Source organism: Myiozetetes cayanensis, unplaced genomic scaffold, assembly GCF_022539395.1.
Source record: "Myiozetetes cayanensis isolate MyiCay16 unplaced genomic scaffold, myiCay2020 scf2-11, whole genome shotgun sequence".
Classification (NCBI taxonomy): domain Eukaryota; kingdom Metazoa; phylum Chordata; class Aves; order Passeriformes; family Tyrannidae; genus Myiozetetes; species Myiozetetes cayanensis.
Window position 1 is genome coordinate 39345943 of NW_026087411.1, and position 17570 is coordinate 39363512.

Here is a 17570-nt window from a genome sequence, read left to right on the forward strand (position 1 = left end):
ACTGGGCCTCTTCGCAGGGTCTGTCTGCTGTTTCTTGTGCAGTCAGGAGTAAAGCAGGATATGCTCTGGCCAGGAACTGTGACTGTCACACACAGTGTCTCAGTTTGTGCTCCTTGAGATGAGGGTTTGCGTGACCACTGCTTCTCATACATTTAAGACTCTGTGGTACATACAGATATTCTGTTCAGATTCTGCACGTCTCCTTTGCTTTTGGGTGCCCCCGTGTCTATCAGCTGTCGCCTCAAAAGGCACTGCAGTTACTGTGAATCACAGACAGTGTGGGCTGTGCACAGACTTTGCATAGGGGGAAGATGGGTTTCTTACTGGAAATGCGTAGAATGAGTGAATACAAATTTTGTGTTCCAACATGGTTGAGGCAGAAAAGACACTGTCAGAATCATCACTTTTCACCATGTTTGTCAAGTCCTAGTGCTGTTTTCCTGTGAGCATTTAGACCCAATAAAATACTCTTACCTGTCTGTGGGTCACAAAGTCCATTTGGCAGTCACTTAACAGTATTCCTTCTAGAAAGCACATTTGACTTGAAGAAAGATTGCTTCACATAGGGTTTCCCACAGTCTCATAGTATATGGGATTTTTCCATATTGGGAAACTGCAGTTATATTTCAGTTTTGGAGAGAAACTATTTACTGACCTTTCACCTTTTAATGACAGTACAATAGTAGAATGACAGTGGTATCTGCAGCAGTATAGGCAATCTTGGTATGTCATAGTCTGCATGGTCTGCTGCAAGATTTTGTCTTTTTTATGTCACATAGAAGGGAAAAAAAAGCTGAACAAATAGTTTTGGAAAGCTCAGAGATGACTGCTACTTCATTTTTCACTGTATTATTGTGTGAAATTTAAGTTAAAATACGTTATTGAACTTCTGAAATACTTTGCGTAAATCTTAGCATATACGTGAAAGCAGGTTGGAAACATGCATGTTTTTCTCTATATGTTTTGGATATAATTGGCAGTGTTACAAAGAAGTTGAATTGGGAATGTGTCAATAGTCGTGTATATATAAAAATGGTGGAAAGTCAGCATGGTCATGAGTGCATTGTGCTTGATTCCATTTTGAATTAGTTTTCTGAGGGTATGTGGTTTGGGTTTTTAGGTTTTTAGTGGTGGTGGATTTTTTGAAGTTGTTTTTTCCCCCCCTCTATTTCCATGTTTACCTAGAGGGGTCAGAATTTGTTTGTATGTTAATACATACTGATTTTTAACTGACCTCTTTCTGATGCAGATGGTTCTTGAATTCACAGTTGTAATAAAACAGCTTATTTTAATTGGAAGAAAAAAATTGATTTAATTGATTCTGGAATTTTTTTCAGAAATACTTAATGAATCTGGCAAGTACAGTACCATAGTTACAATATATTCTTACTAACAATGTACTTCTTTAGTCCTGGATTTGTATTTAACAGGGCCAGTCTTAGATAATAAGGTGCCTGTTGTTAATATCTTGGCACTATTTAGTATGTTTTTGTCTTGTATCATTCTGATACAAAATGGAAATATTTAACTGAAAAGGAATTGAAAAGTATTACTGTGGAGTCAGTGACTCAAAAGTTAGTGTCTCCAAAGGGTAATCAGTCCAAATATCACCTTACAGACACTTGGGATCAAAAGAGTTTATTTTATTAACTGGTCACATTTTATGCAGTTGTAAGAATTTCTTATTAAGGTTTTGCAGTGTGTGTGTATACATATATATATATATATATATGAAGGATATCTCTTGGAGGCCTATAAGGATTTCTCTTTCAGGTAGTTTGTTTCACCTGTGTGCATGGATTTCCTGTTGTTCAGTGCAGACTGGAAAAATAGCAGATTTTGTTATTTTTACCCCTTCAGTGTATTCAGTGTATATTACCCCTTCATTGTAAAAAAACTTCAATCCTCTGAACCTTAGCTGAAACTTCACAGATATGAAAAGTACTCAAATTACTTGACTCAAATTCCAATTCTGTTTTTTAGATTCCTACTAATTCTCTTTTTCGTCAATTAAATTTCTCTTACGATGTCGTGATTACCGGCTTGAAACCATAAATGTGTGCAATTTCTTTTTGTGTTTAGGTATGATGAATGGATAAAGGCAGACAAGATAGTGAGGCCAGCTGATAAAAATGTACCAAAAATTAAGCATCGAAAGAAAATAAAGGTAGTTTTTCTCCCTTTTCTCCCTTGTTCCCCCCCAACTTTGGTTTGATACCTACTTCAGTAATCCTCACCTCCCTTCCTGACCTTTTGATTGGCCTACAAATGCTTGACAGGGAAAGCAACTTCGTAGCCTTTGAAAAACGGATACTGTTTTCATGGAGGTTTTGGGTTTTCTCTTTGGGATGGGGAAGCCTCTCTTTCCTTCTTTCCTGTATTTTTTAATTAAATGTACTATACACATTTACAGAAAACAAATGAGAAGGATCCAAATTATGATCAATGTTGGGAGCCAGCTCGGGGTGAAATTTGTGAGCTCCCTGTTTCTGGAGAGCAAACCTATGACTAGTCTACGTGCATGGGACTTTATCATTTTATTGCCGAGTATTTTTTCCAAAATTCATTCTTTTACAACTTATATTTAGGCTTAGATGATGATATATTCCTTGGACTATGAGCTGCAAGGAAGCTTCTCCTTCTGCCACAGATACTGGCACTCTTCCTACCCCCTGCCCAGCACCTTCAGAACCTGACAGCTGCCCTGCCCCTGCTGAGCCTGGCATCCTGCGGTGCCGTTGCTCCTAGAGCACTGGCTGTGTTTGCTTTCCAGTTTGTTTTAGTGTTGGCAAAGTCCCTGTCTTCAGTAGAAAGGTCTTGGCATGGAACACAGAAAGGTATTTGTAATCTTTCAAACAAAGAGGAGAGCTTTCCTTCACAGGTTGAGTGTTAACGATAACTGTAAATATTGTGGAATTGTAATCTTTGTTAAGCTGTGTGCTCAAATGAAATGTTTGTTGGTTTTTTTTAAATCTTTTCTGTCACCTAGAATAAAACTGACAGAGAGAAGGAAGAGAAGTATTCTCCTAAACCCTGTAAATTGCGACGTTTGTCAAAACCCCCCTTTCACACCAGCGCATCACCAGAGACTGGGTCCAAACTTGACAGCACTGAAGCCAAAAATACTGAACAAGCTCCAGTTAAATCAATAGAAATTACTTCTGTCATTAATGGGCTACAAGGTATTGTACTTTAAAGTTTTCTAGTTCTGTAAATGGCCTCTAAACAGGAGTAAATGACAGTGTAGAACAACTGATGCAACCAAATGCTTTGTGTCTGCCTGGCTAATTATAACATCTTCAGAAATAACCCTTGAACAAAAGCAATGTTGGCAGTTTCTGAAAACAGGTAGTGTGGATTCAGTGCGTTAACAGTCAGTTACTTTCTATGTGTTGCCATCCTCTTTTTGTTTGATAAAGAGCAAAGAATTTTTGCTTCCTATCTAATGTGAAAATTTTCAATTTTTGATTTATCTAACTTTTAGGATCCATTATTTTTAATTTTTTTTTTCCTTGAAAAATAGAACTAATAAAGCTAGGTTTCATATCAGCATGTCTGTCATTGCAAACATTGTTTGCACCTTCCCACACATTTACAGCAGCATTATAATTACTGGTTGCTTCTCTTTATCCTTAGTTTAGAGTTGCTTCTCTTTATCCTTTAGCCTCCAGAGAAAGAAATCATATGGTATAGGTAGTTTGGGTAACCACAAATTTTTGTGGGAGTTATGTGAATTTAATAATCTTTCAGACTTACTTGAACTTGGATGACACTGGCCACTGGGTTCCAAAACTGTAGGTGGAATAACAGTCAACATAATCTATGAAGCTTCATTTCCTTAGGAAATTAGAAACAAAAAAGCAATTAGTGGTGACACTATTATTAGTGCTATAATTAATCTGTAATTAACTTTACAAATCAAGGAGTTATATGTATATAGATATTTGAGCCAATTCCCGTATTTCTCCTTGTATCCATATCTTTTCCCATTGAATTGGATTGCTGATAATTCCTTCTCCATTGTATCGTTGTTCTTCATTTCTCAGTTGCTTCACTGCTGCCCCTGAATGTTCTTGCTGTTGTCCTACATTCTTGTTGTCCATTTGTTTCTCTAAGTGCCGTCCATTATTGCTTTCACTTCCCTTTTCCAGGCTGGTCATCAGGTTGGTTTGTTAGAGAGTTTCCAGTGTGTGTGTTGTTATTCTGTCCTTTAGACTGCGGATTTTCCAGGGAAAATTATATCTCTGTTCTAGGCTTTGGAAAAAAGGCGGATAATGGTACTATTTGTAACCTATAATAAATATGTAAATGTATCTTTCAGTTCCTTGTTTGGGTAATTACACAGAAGCTTGTATTTTATGGATTGATGCACTCTATGCTTTCTCCACCTCTTCAGAAATTCCTGGAGACGTACTGTATAATACAGAATCTCTCTAGTTTCTAATCTAGCCATTACACCTTAAGTTTTTGAACTCTTCAGGAGGTACTGTTTAAGAGATATACTGCTAAAGATTACTGTAGCATGTCTTCATATCTGTAGAGGTTTCTTGAGTTGATTTTTTTTGGTAATAATTAGTTGTAACCAGAATCAAGACAAACTTTTCTTGTTTTGTTTTTCTTTTTTTTTGTTTGTTTGTTTTGTTTTGTTTTTATTTTGGATTTACTTTTCATTAGCTTCTGAAAGTTCTGATGATAGTGAGCAAGAAGATGACCAAAGTGCCCTGAATGTACATGCTGATGGCAAAGAGGAATCTCAGCCTGAAGCTGTAACCCAAGATAAAAATGAACTCCGTCTAAAAGAAGAACAAAGCGGTTCATCCCTCCCAGAAGAAACTAAAGCTCTTACAGATGCAGGAGTGCCCAAGTCAGCATCCAAGTCTCCTGAAAGACTGCGAAAAGAGATGGAAGAGTTATCTGAAGACAGTGACTCCGATGGAGAAGATGAAGGCACTAAGAAAAGAAAGGATGTAAAAAAGGAGATAGTGGATAAAACAGCAAAACCACAAGTGAAACGTGGTAAACGAAGACATTGTGTTGCTGAGGAATCTTTGAAGACAGTGTCACCTAATAGAAAGGACGAGAAGTCCAAAAACAAAGACTCTCTTAGTTTAGAAAACAGCAGTAACAGCTCCTCGGATGAAGATGAGGAAGACAAATCTAAACTGAAAATCACTCCAACGAAAAAGTACAATGGACTAGAGGAGAAAAGGAAGTCTTTACGGACAAGTACTTTCTATTCTGGATTTTCTGAAGTGGGAGAGAAAAGAATAAAGCTTCTAAATAACTCTGATGAAAGGCTTCAGAACACCAGAGCAAAGGATCGAAAAGATGTCTGGTCAAGTATTCAAGGGCAATGGCCGAAGAAAACGCTGAAGGAACTGTTCTCAGACTCTGACACTGAGGCTGCCGCCTCCCCTCCACATGCTGCTCCCGAGGATGCTGCAGCAGAGGAGCAGCTTCAGACTCTTGCAGAAGAAGGTATTTCTTTGCCTAGCTGTGAACTTGAAAAATCTTTGCCAGCTAGTGTGGATGTGAAACCTGTTGAGGAGAAACCGACTGAAGTGGGTGAGAAGAAAGTTGAATTTCCAAGCAGTGGCAGCAATTCAGTGCTGAATACTCCTCCTACAACTCCTGAGTCGCCTTCCTCTGTAACTGTAACGGAGTCCAGTAGACATCAGTCCAGTGTCACTGTCTCTGAGACGCTGCCACCAAATCAAGAAGAGATACGAAGCATCAAAAGTGAAACAGATAGCACAATAGAGGTGGACAGTGTGGCAGGGGAACTGCAAGACCTCCAGTCTGAGGGAAATATTTCTCCAACAGGTTTTGATGCCAGCGTCAGCTCCAGTAGTAGTAATCAACCAGAGCCAGAGCATGCTGAAAAAGGTAAAGGAAAGGGTAAACAGAGCTGTTCCCAACTTAACTAGCTCTCATTTTTAGCATTGCTGATGTGTTTTCATTCTGTTGTGGTTATGCTGCAGGGAAGTTAGTTGTTGGAGGAAGTAGTAGCCTGCTGTCCATTTCAAATGTGTGGAAATAGCCACATATGATCTGTCAAGAGGTTTATTTGCCTTCCATTAAAAAGAAAATGGTGATAGTGTCAATGAGGGATAAAGTAGTATGTAAGAATGAAGTTTATACTAGACATAGCAAGAAAAGCCCAGAACAAACCATAATAGCTTGTGTAAGGCATATTTATTGTAGCAAGATGGAAGTATTTTAAACACCCTTCTTAGAAGCAGTAGATGCTGTTTCTTGCATAAAATTTGATTCTTTGTGAGGTGTGTTTTTGGCAGGAGAAAGCCCTCTTGCTGCTAGACTGCTTAGGCAACCATTTCAAACTTGTAGTTTTTTAGAACATTAACTTCATAAGATTCAAGTCAAGCTGATGTCAAGCATTGACCTTTTTAGCTCTGTTTCACTGTCCAATGTGATTTTGCAGGTTGAAGTTCCTATCTTGAAACCACTAGAGAAAAGGGGATAATAAACATGACCAACACTTGTGCACATGATGTCACTGTACTGTTTCTTCCTTTTTAGCTGTTGACAAGGTCCAACAGCTTTTTTTCTGAAAGTAACTGGTTCTTTTTCATCAAAAGTACAGCTACTTTCACTGTGTTCTATTGACTAAAAATTATGAACATAAAGGAAGAAAAATACATTTTGGCTATAATCCTGAGATAAAAGTGGTTTCCTCATCTCAGTAGATTTCAGTTAACAACTAATTTTGCTCAAAATGCCCTTAAGTGATGTGACCTTCAGCATTCTTTTGGAAATGTTCTTCCGAAAATATGCAACAAAATGTGTTTCCTTAAACAAAGGAGAGTTTGGAAGAGGTGAATTTGTAGCCCTCAATAAATAAACTTGTATTGCTTTGTTAATTATAGCTGCGTGGGTTTAGAGGTTAATTTGTTTGCTTTTTTAATATGAAACGAATTTATTGCCACTTAAAAGAAGTTTTACACTATTGTACAAGATTACTTTTACGTGCATTAGAGTTCAACTTCCTCTCTGGTTTTGTCAGCATGTTGCCTGCTTCAGAAAATTGGGTTCTTTAATTTAAATTGTTTTATTACAGGGGTCATTTTTAATCTGTAAATCACATGGTTGTGAAACAACATTTGAACAACTCCTAAAACACTCCCTTTTAGCATGTGTACTAGAATTCTTTTATTTTCCTTTTCTACTTTTCCTCCTTGTAGTCACAAATACCAGTAGACTTTTTCCCTTGTTTTTCTTTTGTTTGCCTTCCTTTTTTTGTTGCCTTTTTTTTAACGTTATCTAAGATTTTAATATTTTCAGTTAACGTAACTACTGATCACAAGTGATGGCTTCGCTTTTTTCCTCACAACTTCCAAGTACAGCAAACTTTTAAAAACATTTTTCAGTTCCAGTAGGTCTTGATAACTTTTTTAGTAAATGTATTCTTATTTAATTTACAATATTAAAAAAATAATAAATTCACATGGTTCAAGAGAAATTCTGGTGATATATGTGGACAGTTATCTGTAATCATCTTACCAGTGCACTCTATATGAAAAAAAGTTGCCTTCCATTGTCTTTCATCTCCTCTTGTCAATATAAGTACAAAACTGAGCTGTGTTAATGATAGGCAGGAACAGTTGCATTGTTGTCTGCAGACTTAAGTTCAGAAGTATTTTTTTTAGGGGGGGGGGGGAGAATGAGACTGAGAGAAACACACAGAAGTGCAAGCATTTATTTAGTTTTGATTTCTTCTTTTTTTTTCTTTTTCCAATTGTAGTCTGTACAGGCCAAAAAAGACTTAAAGATGTTCAAGGAGGAGGCAGCTCCTCAAAAAAGCAGAAAAGAAGCCACAAAACATCTGTGAACAACAAAAAGAAAAGTAAAACTAGTAAGTACTGCAGCTTAGTGTGAAATGAAATGTGTGAAAGTACCATGTCATCTGTTCGAAAGATTGTAGGAGATAAAGTCTGGACATAAAAATTGTACTAGGACAAAATGTTCTCATCAGGGAATTCTTAATATTGTTTAAATGAAGAAACTGCTCTACCTGCATGCCAAAGTGTTTTTAAATGTCTTGTATTACTTCTGGGCCTGTTTCTAAGAGGTCCTTAGTATTGTGTAATTCTGGAAGACTAAGAAGAGAGAGTATTTCACACATGGCAGAATTGGGACAGGTATCTCTGTATCACGATAAGTGCTCGTTTTAGAGGACCTGAAGGAAATTATATTCTGTATTTTCTGCAAGATAAGTTTTTAGAGGTTAATATCTCTACCCTCTAGCAAATATGAGAATAATTCCAGAAGAATATAGACTCTTGTTTTCTTCCTGTGCAGTAAATAGTGTAGGTTTTGCAGCTTTTTGTAGTTGGAGAAGCTAATTGGAATAGAAACCACAGTACTGGGAAGCTTAATAAAAGCAGAGGTGTAGTAGCGGTCATGTGCACATGTGTTTGGGAGACAAGAAGATCAATTAATTACTGCTTCATTTCACTGTTAATAAAGAATACCATAAAATAGCTAGAGAGTGGACTCAGGAGGATAACTGTAAAAATGCAGTTAAAGGAAGGACACAAAGCATACATCATGCCTTTTTTCCCCTGTCTCCCCCACCTCCCTTCCTTTCTTCCCTGCTTTCTTTCTTCTTACAGCTTTTACGAAAAGTTTGTACTTTCTGGTCTGCTATTTGCTCTCACCCCACCTTTCTTTCATGTTCATTGATCTCCTCTTCATGTTTTCTTATTCTTTTTAATTCTGTTTCTCTAGTCTCTTCTATTATCCTTATTCCTTCTGTCACCCCAGGAATTAAAGTAGCAAAACAAACTGAATTTGCAGAACTAATACACCATTTTTAGCCTTGCATTATTCCCTTGGTTTTGTTGAATTTACCCCTTTCTCTCAACCTGTGTCTCCATCAGGATGCAAACACTTCAAATCTAGAATTGTTTCTTGAACCACGTAGTCCTTGGTGTGTATGGGATGTTTTTGTTAGACTTCAGGCACTGCAGAATGGGATAAAGAAAATAAATAGATAAATATGGAGTTAGTTGTAAGCAAAAAAAAAAAGCTTTTGCCAAAATTCAGGTATACCTGTTAAACCTGCTTTTGTGGCAGCTTCAGCTCTTGCCTTTGTGTTAAAGCAGCCAACACCAGCAACTCTGCAGCCAGCTGAGTTCCTTCACACTACAGGTGTCTTGGTATTCAGTTTCTCCTCTGTAGATCACCAAAGCATGAAGGCCAGGACCAAAAGAAACTTTCAGGCCTCATTTTGTCAACACCCGGGCAGGTACAACTGAGGCATATGCTTTTCTTAATAAATCAGAGTTCAATATGGTTTTAAAAACAACTCTAATGATGGAGATTCTGAAGATTTCCTAGGCATTTTATTCCACTGCTTCACTAGACTTGTGTTGAATTACAGTCTCCTGCCCCTGCTTTTGCCTTGTTTTATTTTAGTAATGCTAAAAACCATCATCCTTTTAATCATTACTCATGAATCTTGTCCTTTAGACAGATTACTTTGTTTCTGTTCTTTGGGGCAGTTTGATTAGAAAACTCTGTTCAATTTTTGAAGTTGCTTTATAGTAAGTTTTCTGCACTTGAGGTTGAAAAAGTTCTTCTGTTTTGGGTCAGCTAAAGATATTTTCCCAAAATTAAAATTATCATCATGTCTGAGGAGTTTGTAGATTATGTCACACATATTCAGATTACTGTTAGTCATTTTAGTAGAGAAAAAATAGGGTGACACACAGTGAAGGAGAGACCAGTTGTTTACTCTCATTTCTGCCACACATGTCCTAAAAATACAGTCAAAGGCTTGTCTGTCATTGTTTGTTCAAAAATGAGATAGAAATTAATATATATATTGAATACTGTGTTAGAAATTGATATAAAAAATATAAATGGGAGACAAGACATAACAGTCAATCTTGCAAACTCTTAGAAAAAATACAGCCTCATAAGCAGACCGATGCGGTTCATTTTGGTACAAGGCTGACACACTGAACTGCCTCTTTGCCTTATTTTCTAACGTAGGCAATTTATTTATGGCTGTGGTTCTAGAGCAACAAGTGTGATGCTGTCATGAACCACTCAGAGTGCACTTTGCCTCTGGGGACCTCGAGCAGTTGGGTTGTATTCAAGAGTCTCCTTACAAGAAGTGTGTCCTGATCCCACCCCCTTATGCTTTTGCACGCACACTTTCAGCGAGATCCTTGCCAGTCTTTAGGGTGGATTGTGGTGCCAGAGTCTGGTATTTCTAACCACCCTCTAGCTCTGTAGGATCGTGGTTCCCATAGGTCCACAGAACAGCTCTGAGTCTACCTGCACAACAGCTTAACAGGGTGGTGTTTCCAGCGCAAGGTTTCCCTTTCACAGCATGCAACAGAGGCCCCATTATATACCTGGTTTGTGGTTCTGTACTTGGGCACCAGTGATGCAGAGAGCTGCGTGCCAAGCTGCTACACCAGGATGAGTTCTGTCATTTTAGAGTTAAATGTCAAATAAACTCCCCTTAAGTGAGAATTAGTGCAGGAATAGCTTCTGATTAGCTTTGGTTTGGGCTTTGTTTTGTAACAATGTCTTCTTGTTTCTTCAGCAAACAGCAGTGACAGTGATGAACTATCTGCTGGTGAAAGTGTGTCTAAGTCTCAGTCAGCAAAATCTGTTTCTACTGGCATGAAATCTCACCAAACCAAATCACTCACAAGAACACAATCTCCAGGAAAATGTGGGAAAAATGGAGAGAAGGAGTCTGATCTCAAAGAACAGAATAATCGTTTGCCCAAAGTTTACAAATGGAGTTTTCAAATGTGTAAGTATTTTCTTGAAAACACACCTAGTGGCATCTTGTGGTATATTCAAAATGGGGTTTTGAATTTTCTGTATTTTGGCTTTTTTTTTTCCATCCTGAGTTTCCCTTATTTTGTGATAAATCCTCATTTCTTTTTTTGCAACTGCAGCACAGGGAACTGCCTAAATCACAGTCTTCCAGGACTGTTTTTAAATTTGGCTCCTGAGCTAACTTAGAGTTTTGCTGTCCTGTGCATACCTGCCATTCTGGGATGAGTGTTATCTACTCTGTGTGCTTCTTCCTTTCATATTTCCTTGCTGTTTTACTCCTCATTCTCTAGTGTTCAGACACTTGGATGATTGATTTGTAACTTTTTCCCCTTCCGTCTTGCCTCAGTGACCCAGGACATTTTTACTGTTTCTAATATTAAGAGCTTTCATGGTGTTTGTTTCAGTCAAGCTACAGGTACAGCTAGGGGTGAGCTAGGTGAAGCTAGAGGTGAGCAGTGTGGAAAGGATCATGCATTTGCTTATCTGAAAAACAGATCAACGGCTTATTAAAGCTCTGATGTTAGTGCACCTTATTAATTGAATCCGACCCTGATGTGGTGGTTTTTGTTTTGTTTTTTTTTCTTCTCCAATCCTGAATCTCAGCATTTTTCTACTTTAAAAAGTATTTTTCTCCTAGTACTTCTTTACAGCCAAGTTACATTCTGGTGCTCTTTAGGAGTGTGTAATGTAAAGGGTCTTTATTGTCACTTACTGGCCTGTTGAGACTCATTGAATGCTTTCCTGGTACAACATGTTTAAAGGGCTTTTGGTCCTTCCTTTCTTTCTACCTGGGCTACATTTCATATGCTGAAGTTGCTTGGCAGAAGGTGGTCTGTGGAGTGCTGTTTGACACATTTCCTGCTGTTGCAGAGTCAAAGACACTTGCAATGTCTCTGAGCTTTCTTCATTTTCCCACAGCTTAACATAGTTGTGGCTCTTGGTCCTTGTGTGCTACCTTCATTGCAGGTTGATGGAGTGCATTCTGCACCCCATGCAGTAGTTTAAATAATTCTTAAATGTCTTTGAATTGAGTTTCTCCAGTGTGGCTGCCCTGGACTGAACTGAGAATTTCTCCTGCCAGTGCCGCCCACAGCTGTGTGCCACGCTGTGGAGAGCTCCCAGCTGAAAACAGCCAGGGAGCTCCATGGCAGCTCCTGTGCTGGCTGTGTCAGCAAGGAGGGTCCTGTATGGTTATACCTTACAGCCCGTACTCCATAGATTCTATTAGAACCACCCCACAGCTGTTCAGATTCCTGTTGCAACCTGCTTGTTCTGTCACAGCCAAGACAAATCGGGCCTAGTGTCTTGGGCCAAACTGAGCTCTAGCAAGGACTGAAAACAACAGGCTCAAAGCTAGTTTCGGACCTTGTGTTTTCACCAATTGTCTTAATTTTGTTTTCCTTCCTGTGGGGAGTGGAATGCATTTTTTTCTTCTTCCTTAAAAAAAACCAAAAAAGTGTATGATTGTGTCTTGTAAAAAATAGGAAATATGATCAAATTTGTGCTAACAAACAGCAGCTGCCGCTGTTGCTGTGTTTCTTAGCTTTCCTGTCTGCTACCTTAAAGCACATCACTAAGATTTGAGTACTTCCCACTTCACTGACATTCAGAAGTGTTTGGAAACGCTTAAAAATAAGCAGTCATTAACAAAGACTGTTTACCTTGTAGCTGACTTGGAAAATTTGACTAGCGCTGAGCGCATAACAGTTCTCCAAGAGAAACTGCAAGAAATCAGGAAACATTACCTGTCCTTGAAATCTGAGGTGGCTTCCATTGACCGAAGAAGAAAGCGCTTAAAGAAAAAAGAGCGGGAAAGTAAGTGCTGGGAACTAAATTCTACTTTTAGAGGGCTAAATTGCATGTCATATTATTAAGGTGCTAACAAGACTGGAAATTTATAGGGAAACATGTGCCATTAGGAGTGTGGGTTGGTTTGGTTTTTGGGAAATGCTATGTGCAGTTATTTTATGACCTTCAGAAGGTAGGGATTAGATACCCAGTGACTATATAAGTGAGCATTAACAAGGCATGCAATCTAATTAATGCTGTTCTGGCGGAACTACTATACAGGAAAAAAAAATCAACCAGAAATGTAAACTTTTCTATCCAGTGAACTAAGTATCTAAGGGTATGAATTACTTTTCTTCAAGTTATAGATAAATTTACTGTAGTATTGCTTGTGGGCCTAGTTAGTGCTTTGCCCTTAGGATAAGGAGTTTATTTCATGAGTTTAAGGGAGACCAATCAAATTGCTCGTTTTTCTGAAGCTGCTGCACCTATTGCTGGAGAGAATGTTCTAGTGTGCCTGTTTCTAGGAATGCTAAAAGGATCATTTTCTCAGTGTGACAAATGACACATGTAGTAAGATTTTTATAGCTGCAGCCATCACATGGGATTGCAGTTGCTGCTTGGTTGCCGGAGCATGGTGTATGTGCAGACTGAGTGCTGATTCCCACGGGAAAGAAAGGGACCATTTGACTGTGCTAGTGGGTCAGGAATGAGCTCTGGTATCCTTTGGCTGGGCCCTTGATCTGGGTGGTTGATGAACCAGGGCTACAAGGGTTAAAAATACTGTACTGCCTTGCACACAGCTGAATACTTCTTTCGGGGTATTTCCTACTAGGAAACTAGGGAATAGAGACCTTTTTTCTTTTTATTTGCTAGGCATTAGTTGCTGGAGTCAGTGTACACCAATGCTTGTTGTTGAATAGGAAAACATTTTTATTGCTTGATTTACAAAGCTGTATAACCTGTGTTTTCTTGTGCAGGTGCTGCTACTACATCATCTTCCTCCTCATCACCTTCCTCTAGTTCCATTACGGCTGCAGTTATGTTAACGTTAGCAGAACCTTCTATGTCAAGTTCGTCACAGAATGGAATGTCAGTTGAGTGCAGGTGACAGCAGGACTTGCCAAAGCACTTTGCACTTAATGGCTGCTGAGGGCCACTCTTTTTTTTTTCTTTTTTTTTTTTTTTTTTTATACTGCACAGTGGCACAAAATTCAGACAAGCACTATTTTATATTTAAAGTTGTTTCTTGACAAGCTAACTTTGCACTTAAGTGCACTTTTATGAAGAAAAAGTACAACAAACTGCTTTTCCTCAAGCAATAATTGTTTCCAACTTGTCTGGGAATTGTAAGTCCAGTGACTCGAAGGCCTTCCACTGTGGCAAATGGAGGCTGTTCACTGCCTGTAGAGACAGGACAATAAGCATATAGTTGTTGGGGTGATCTAAAATCAATGTGGTAAGGCTTACTGTATTCCCTGGTATTTTGTTAAAGCTGGAACATTTGATATTTTTCCATTTATTTATGACAAATATTGAAAATATTTTCATTTGTACAAGCTAATTGTTTTTTAACTGCTAAGTCACCTTATAGTGGCTTTAATTGTATACGTCAAGCACATCTATTCAAAACCTGCAGTTAGTAGGATGTTTGACATCGGTCCTGATAACCAAATATGAGGATTCCTTTAAAAAAAAAAAAAAAGACTGACTAATGTTTACAGGTTTGAATTAGGCTTAAAGAGGTTACTCTGGGTTTTAAGAACCCATTAATTGGAATGAAACTACTGTACTTTGCCATTTTTCTATAAAACAGTATTTTTTTTTAATTTTGATAAAATACATTATGAAAAAGAAAGAAAATGGCTAACAAACTGTATTAAATCTTAATGTATAAAGATTGTATTCAGCCAGTTTAAAGTGTATATTTATTCATAATGGATTATAACAGGTATATTTTTGTGTTTTCTTGTAAATGTTTCTTTTCCCCTTAAAGCAACAAATATTTCATTTGTAATGCTTATTTTATTACGAGCTTCAAGGAGAGGACTTCAAGAGGGAGTAAGGTGTGAGGTTATAATTTGTGGTTGCTGATACCAACACTGCCACAAAAGGGTAATTGTTTTTAAAATAACTAGCTAGCCGAGTGGTAGATGTTTAATTTTTTAAATGCCTTGTACAAATTCCAAAACCAACTTCAAAATGTTTTCACTTGTATTGATTTTATGTTGAATGGATCCCAAGCTCTCTCCTGTTAATTCTATACCTTTGTAAGACATTTGTATATTGCGGAAGTGTTCATTCAAGCTATTTAATACCTGGCACTGTTAATACACAGTACTTTATTGTACAGATTGTTTTACTGTTTTAATTGTAGTTCTGTGTACTTCTTTTGCCTGGGGAAATAGGGGCTGGCATGTTTTTCTTTGTTTTCTGGCAATACAACATGTAAGAATTCAAAGCATTTTGTTTGTAGATGCTAGAGTGTCAGAATCTTTTTCATTTGACTTTTCTAAGAAAAGCATTTTCAGTCTTCGTAGTGTGCGCTTAAGGTTATAACTGATTTTATTGAAAATGGTTTCCAAGTATTCAGAATTGTACAGGACTGTAAAAATTTGTTGACAGACATTGAAGGAAAAGCTTATAGAAAAAAGCTATAAAATATATATTAGGTTCTGCAGAAAATGGAGAGTTATGTAATATATTGTACAAATGTAAGCAAAGGCCTCTGAAATAAAATGCCATAGTTTGTGAATCCCTGATTTTGTTTCTAACAGTTTAATTAAGCAACTGTAGTGTGTTCATGAAAATTATGTCAAGCTGCAGAATCAGTTTAGCAAATGATCTCTGATGTGCTGTATAGACATATAAAGATACATTAGAGCAGGTGCATTGGCTAATTGTCCTCTTGGCAATTAATTCAAATACATCCTCTTTTTCAGCAGAAAGCGAAAGCGTGGCCCATCATGAAGGCAGTGCCTGTTGAAACAAACTGCTGGCTACAGTTAAGTTAACCAAAATACTGTTACACCTGCAAAATGACAGATTACTGATGGAGCTGACAGGAGCAAACAATGATAAATAACTTGAGGAAACATTGACCATGTTAAGAACTACCAGTAATCTGACACTGACAGGAGTAATTTTAATAATAATTTCAGTGGGGCTACTCAGAGAGTATTTTCATCTGTTTGAGTGGAATCGAAGTTGTAATAGTTCAGTTCTGCTTTTCAGTCTCAATAGGCCTAACAGGTATTGATGTAACTGGGAACTACATCTGGGTAAGCAAGAGCAAATTCACCTCTTCACTCACTACTAGTTCTTGATCAGCTCTCAGTTTTAGTGTCAGCATATTTGTTTTGATGTGGCAATTACTGACTTTGGTCTGGGGTGGGGGGCATTTGTTTGCTTACCTGTTCAAAACAGGGATCATTAATCACCTTCCTGCTCCCAAGTGGCGTTTTTGCCTTAGTAGGATTTTTGCTTATCCTCAATACAGAAATCATTTAATTTTTATTGTACTTCTCGTGCAGTTTGATGGCTAGTCAAACATTTTGTTCTGCATGTTTTACATTGCACCTCTTCTGTGAAGTGTGTCTGTAAATGGTACTCTCAAGGTTCGTAGAACCGCTTGTGTCCCAGTGGTTACAAAGGAAGGTACCTTTGGCAATCTGTTAGCCAGGCAGTTTTATCCCATGCTCCAGTGGGTTAAACCTGAGCTGCTTTTCAGGGTACGTATTGTAATGCAGCTTTACATGTGGGTGAGGTCCCTCCCTGGCACGTGCACTGTGCTTGAAGCTGAGGAAGTTTACCTCTAGCAGTACCTGCTGGGCTCTTCCCTTACTCCTGAGTGCCTGCTTAGACCACAGCCTGAGAGGCAAAGCAAGACAAACTACCCGTGGTTTATCCTTTACACTTTGGCTGAGCAATAGACTCGGTTTTGTGTGTCTCACAATTGATGATGTAGAGAATAGCTGAGATTGGCGTATGCCAAGGGAAAACGTGCCTTGCTCGAAGGCTCTGCATTGCTCTCACCTCCCTTAATTTGCAGTCTCCACTGTTGCCTGTACATGGTTATGACTGGGTAGTTCCCATCAAGCTGTGAAATTTTCTGCTCTTTGGCAGATTTTCTGGAGGCTCTGTGCCTCTTGCTGAGCTTCACTGACTGAGTCTCTGGAATGTACCAGACGAATGCTTGTCCAGTGTCATGTGGATTGTTACAGTGGTTGAGCCTCTTGTGCCCCACCTGTGTCACCTGCAGTGCTGCTTCTCTGTGTGAAGGCAGATTAAAAAAAGGCACTTAAAAGTCATGCAGCAGCCACCTGCCCATTCTTAACAATTTGTGTATTCTCTTGGGCTGACCCCATCCATGAGGGTCCCTATCTTTCCCAGCATTCAGAGGACAAGGCAGGGGATACCTGGTGCACATGTCAAGAATAATGCTTTCCCTTTATTCCACAGCTGCATTACTTGTTTTGCCTTCCATTCAGGATTGGTGCCAACAAAGTTGCTAATGCTGGCAGCTCAAAAACTGCATCAAACACGTAAGGTGACAGCCTGAGAGCTGGCCTGTTTGCTTCAGCTTCCCTTGGATCTGAGGATCGTGAGCAATCAGTGAGACAACCCTGTCACACGCTGATCACAGATTCAGATTCAATGAGGTTAGAAAAGACTTCTCAGATCGAGTCCAACCTATGACCGAACACCACCGTGTCAGCTAGACGATGGCACTAAGTGCTCCATCTAGTCTTTCCGTAAACACCTCCAGGGATGGTGACTCCACCACCTCCCTGGGCAGCCCACTCCAACCAATGTCTAATCGCTCTTTTTGCGAAGAAATTCTTCCTGACGGCCAACCTAAACCTCCCCTGGTGCAGCTTGAGACCGTGTCCATCTCGTCCTGGCGCTGGATGTTTCTGCGTTGCTACCGCGGCCGCGCAGGGCTCGGCCGAAGGGGC

General features: G+C 38.7%; 1 protein-coding gene across 2 annotated transcripts in view; it reads left to right on the forward strand.

Moving 5' to 3' along the window:
• The window catches only part of ARID4B (AT-rich interaction domain 4B), an 89197-nt gene extending 73823 nt beyond the window's left edge, over positions 1-15374 (forward strand). For both annotated transcript variants that reach the window (XM_050314663.1, XM_050314664.1), the window contains 7 exons: positions 2083-2167; positions 2990-3182; positions 4675-5886; positions 7763-7873; positions 10580-10795; positions 12493-12639; positions 13593-15374. In XM_050314663.1, the coding sequence (XP_050170620.1) occupies positions 2083-2167; positions 2990-3182; positions 4675-5886; positions 7763-7873; positions 10580-10795; positions 12493-12639; positions 13593-13723 (2095 nt within the window). In that variant the 3' untranslated portion in view covers positions 13724-15374. The remainder of the gene's footprint in view (positions 1-2082; positions 2168-2989; positions 3183-4674; positions 5887-7762; positions 7874-10579; positions 10796-12492; positions 12640-13592) is intronic.
• The last annotated feature ends 2196 nt before the right edge of the window (positions 15375-17570 follow it).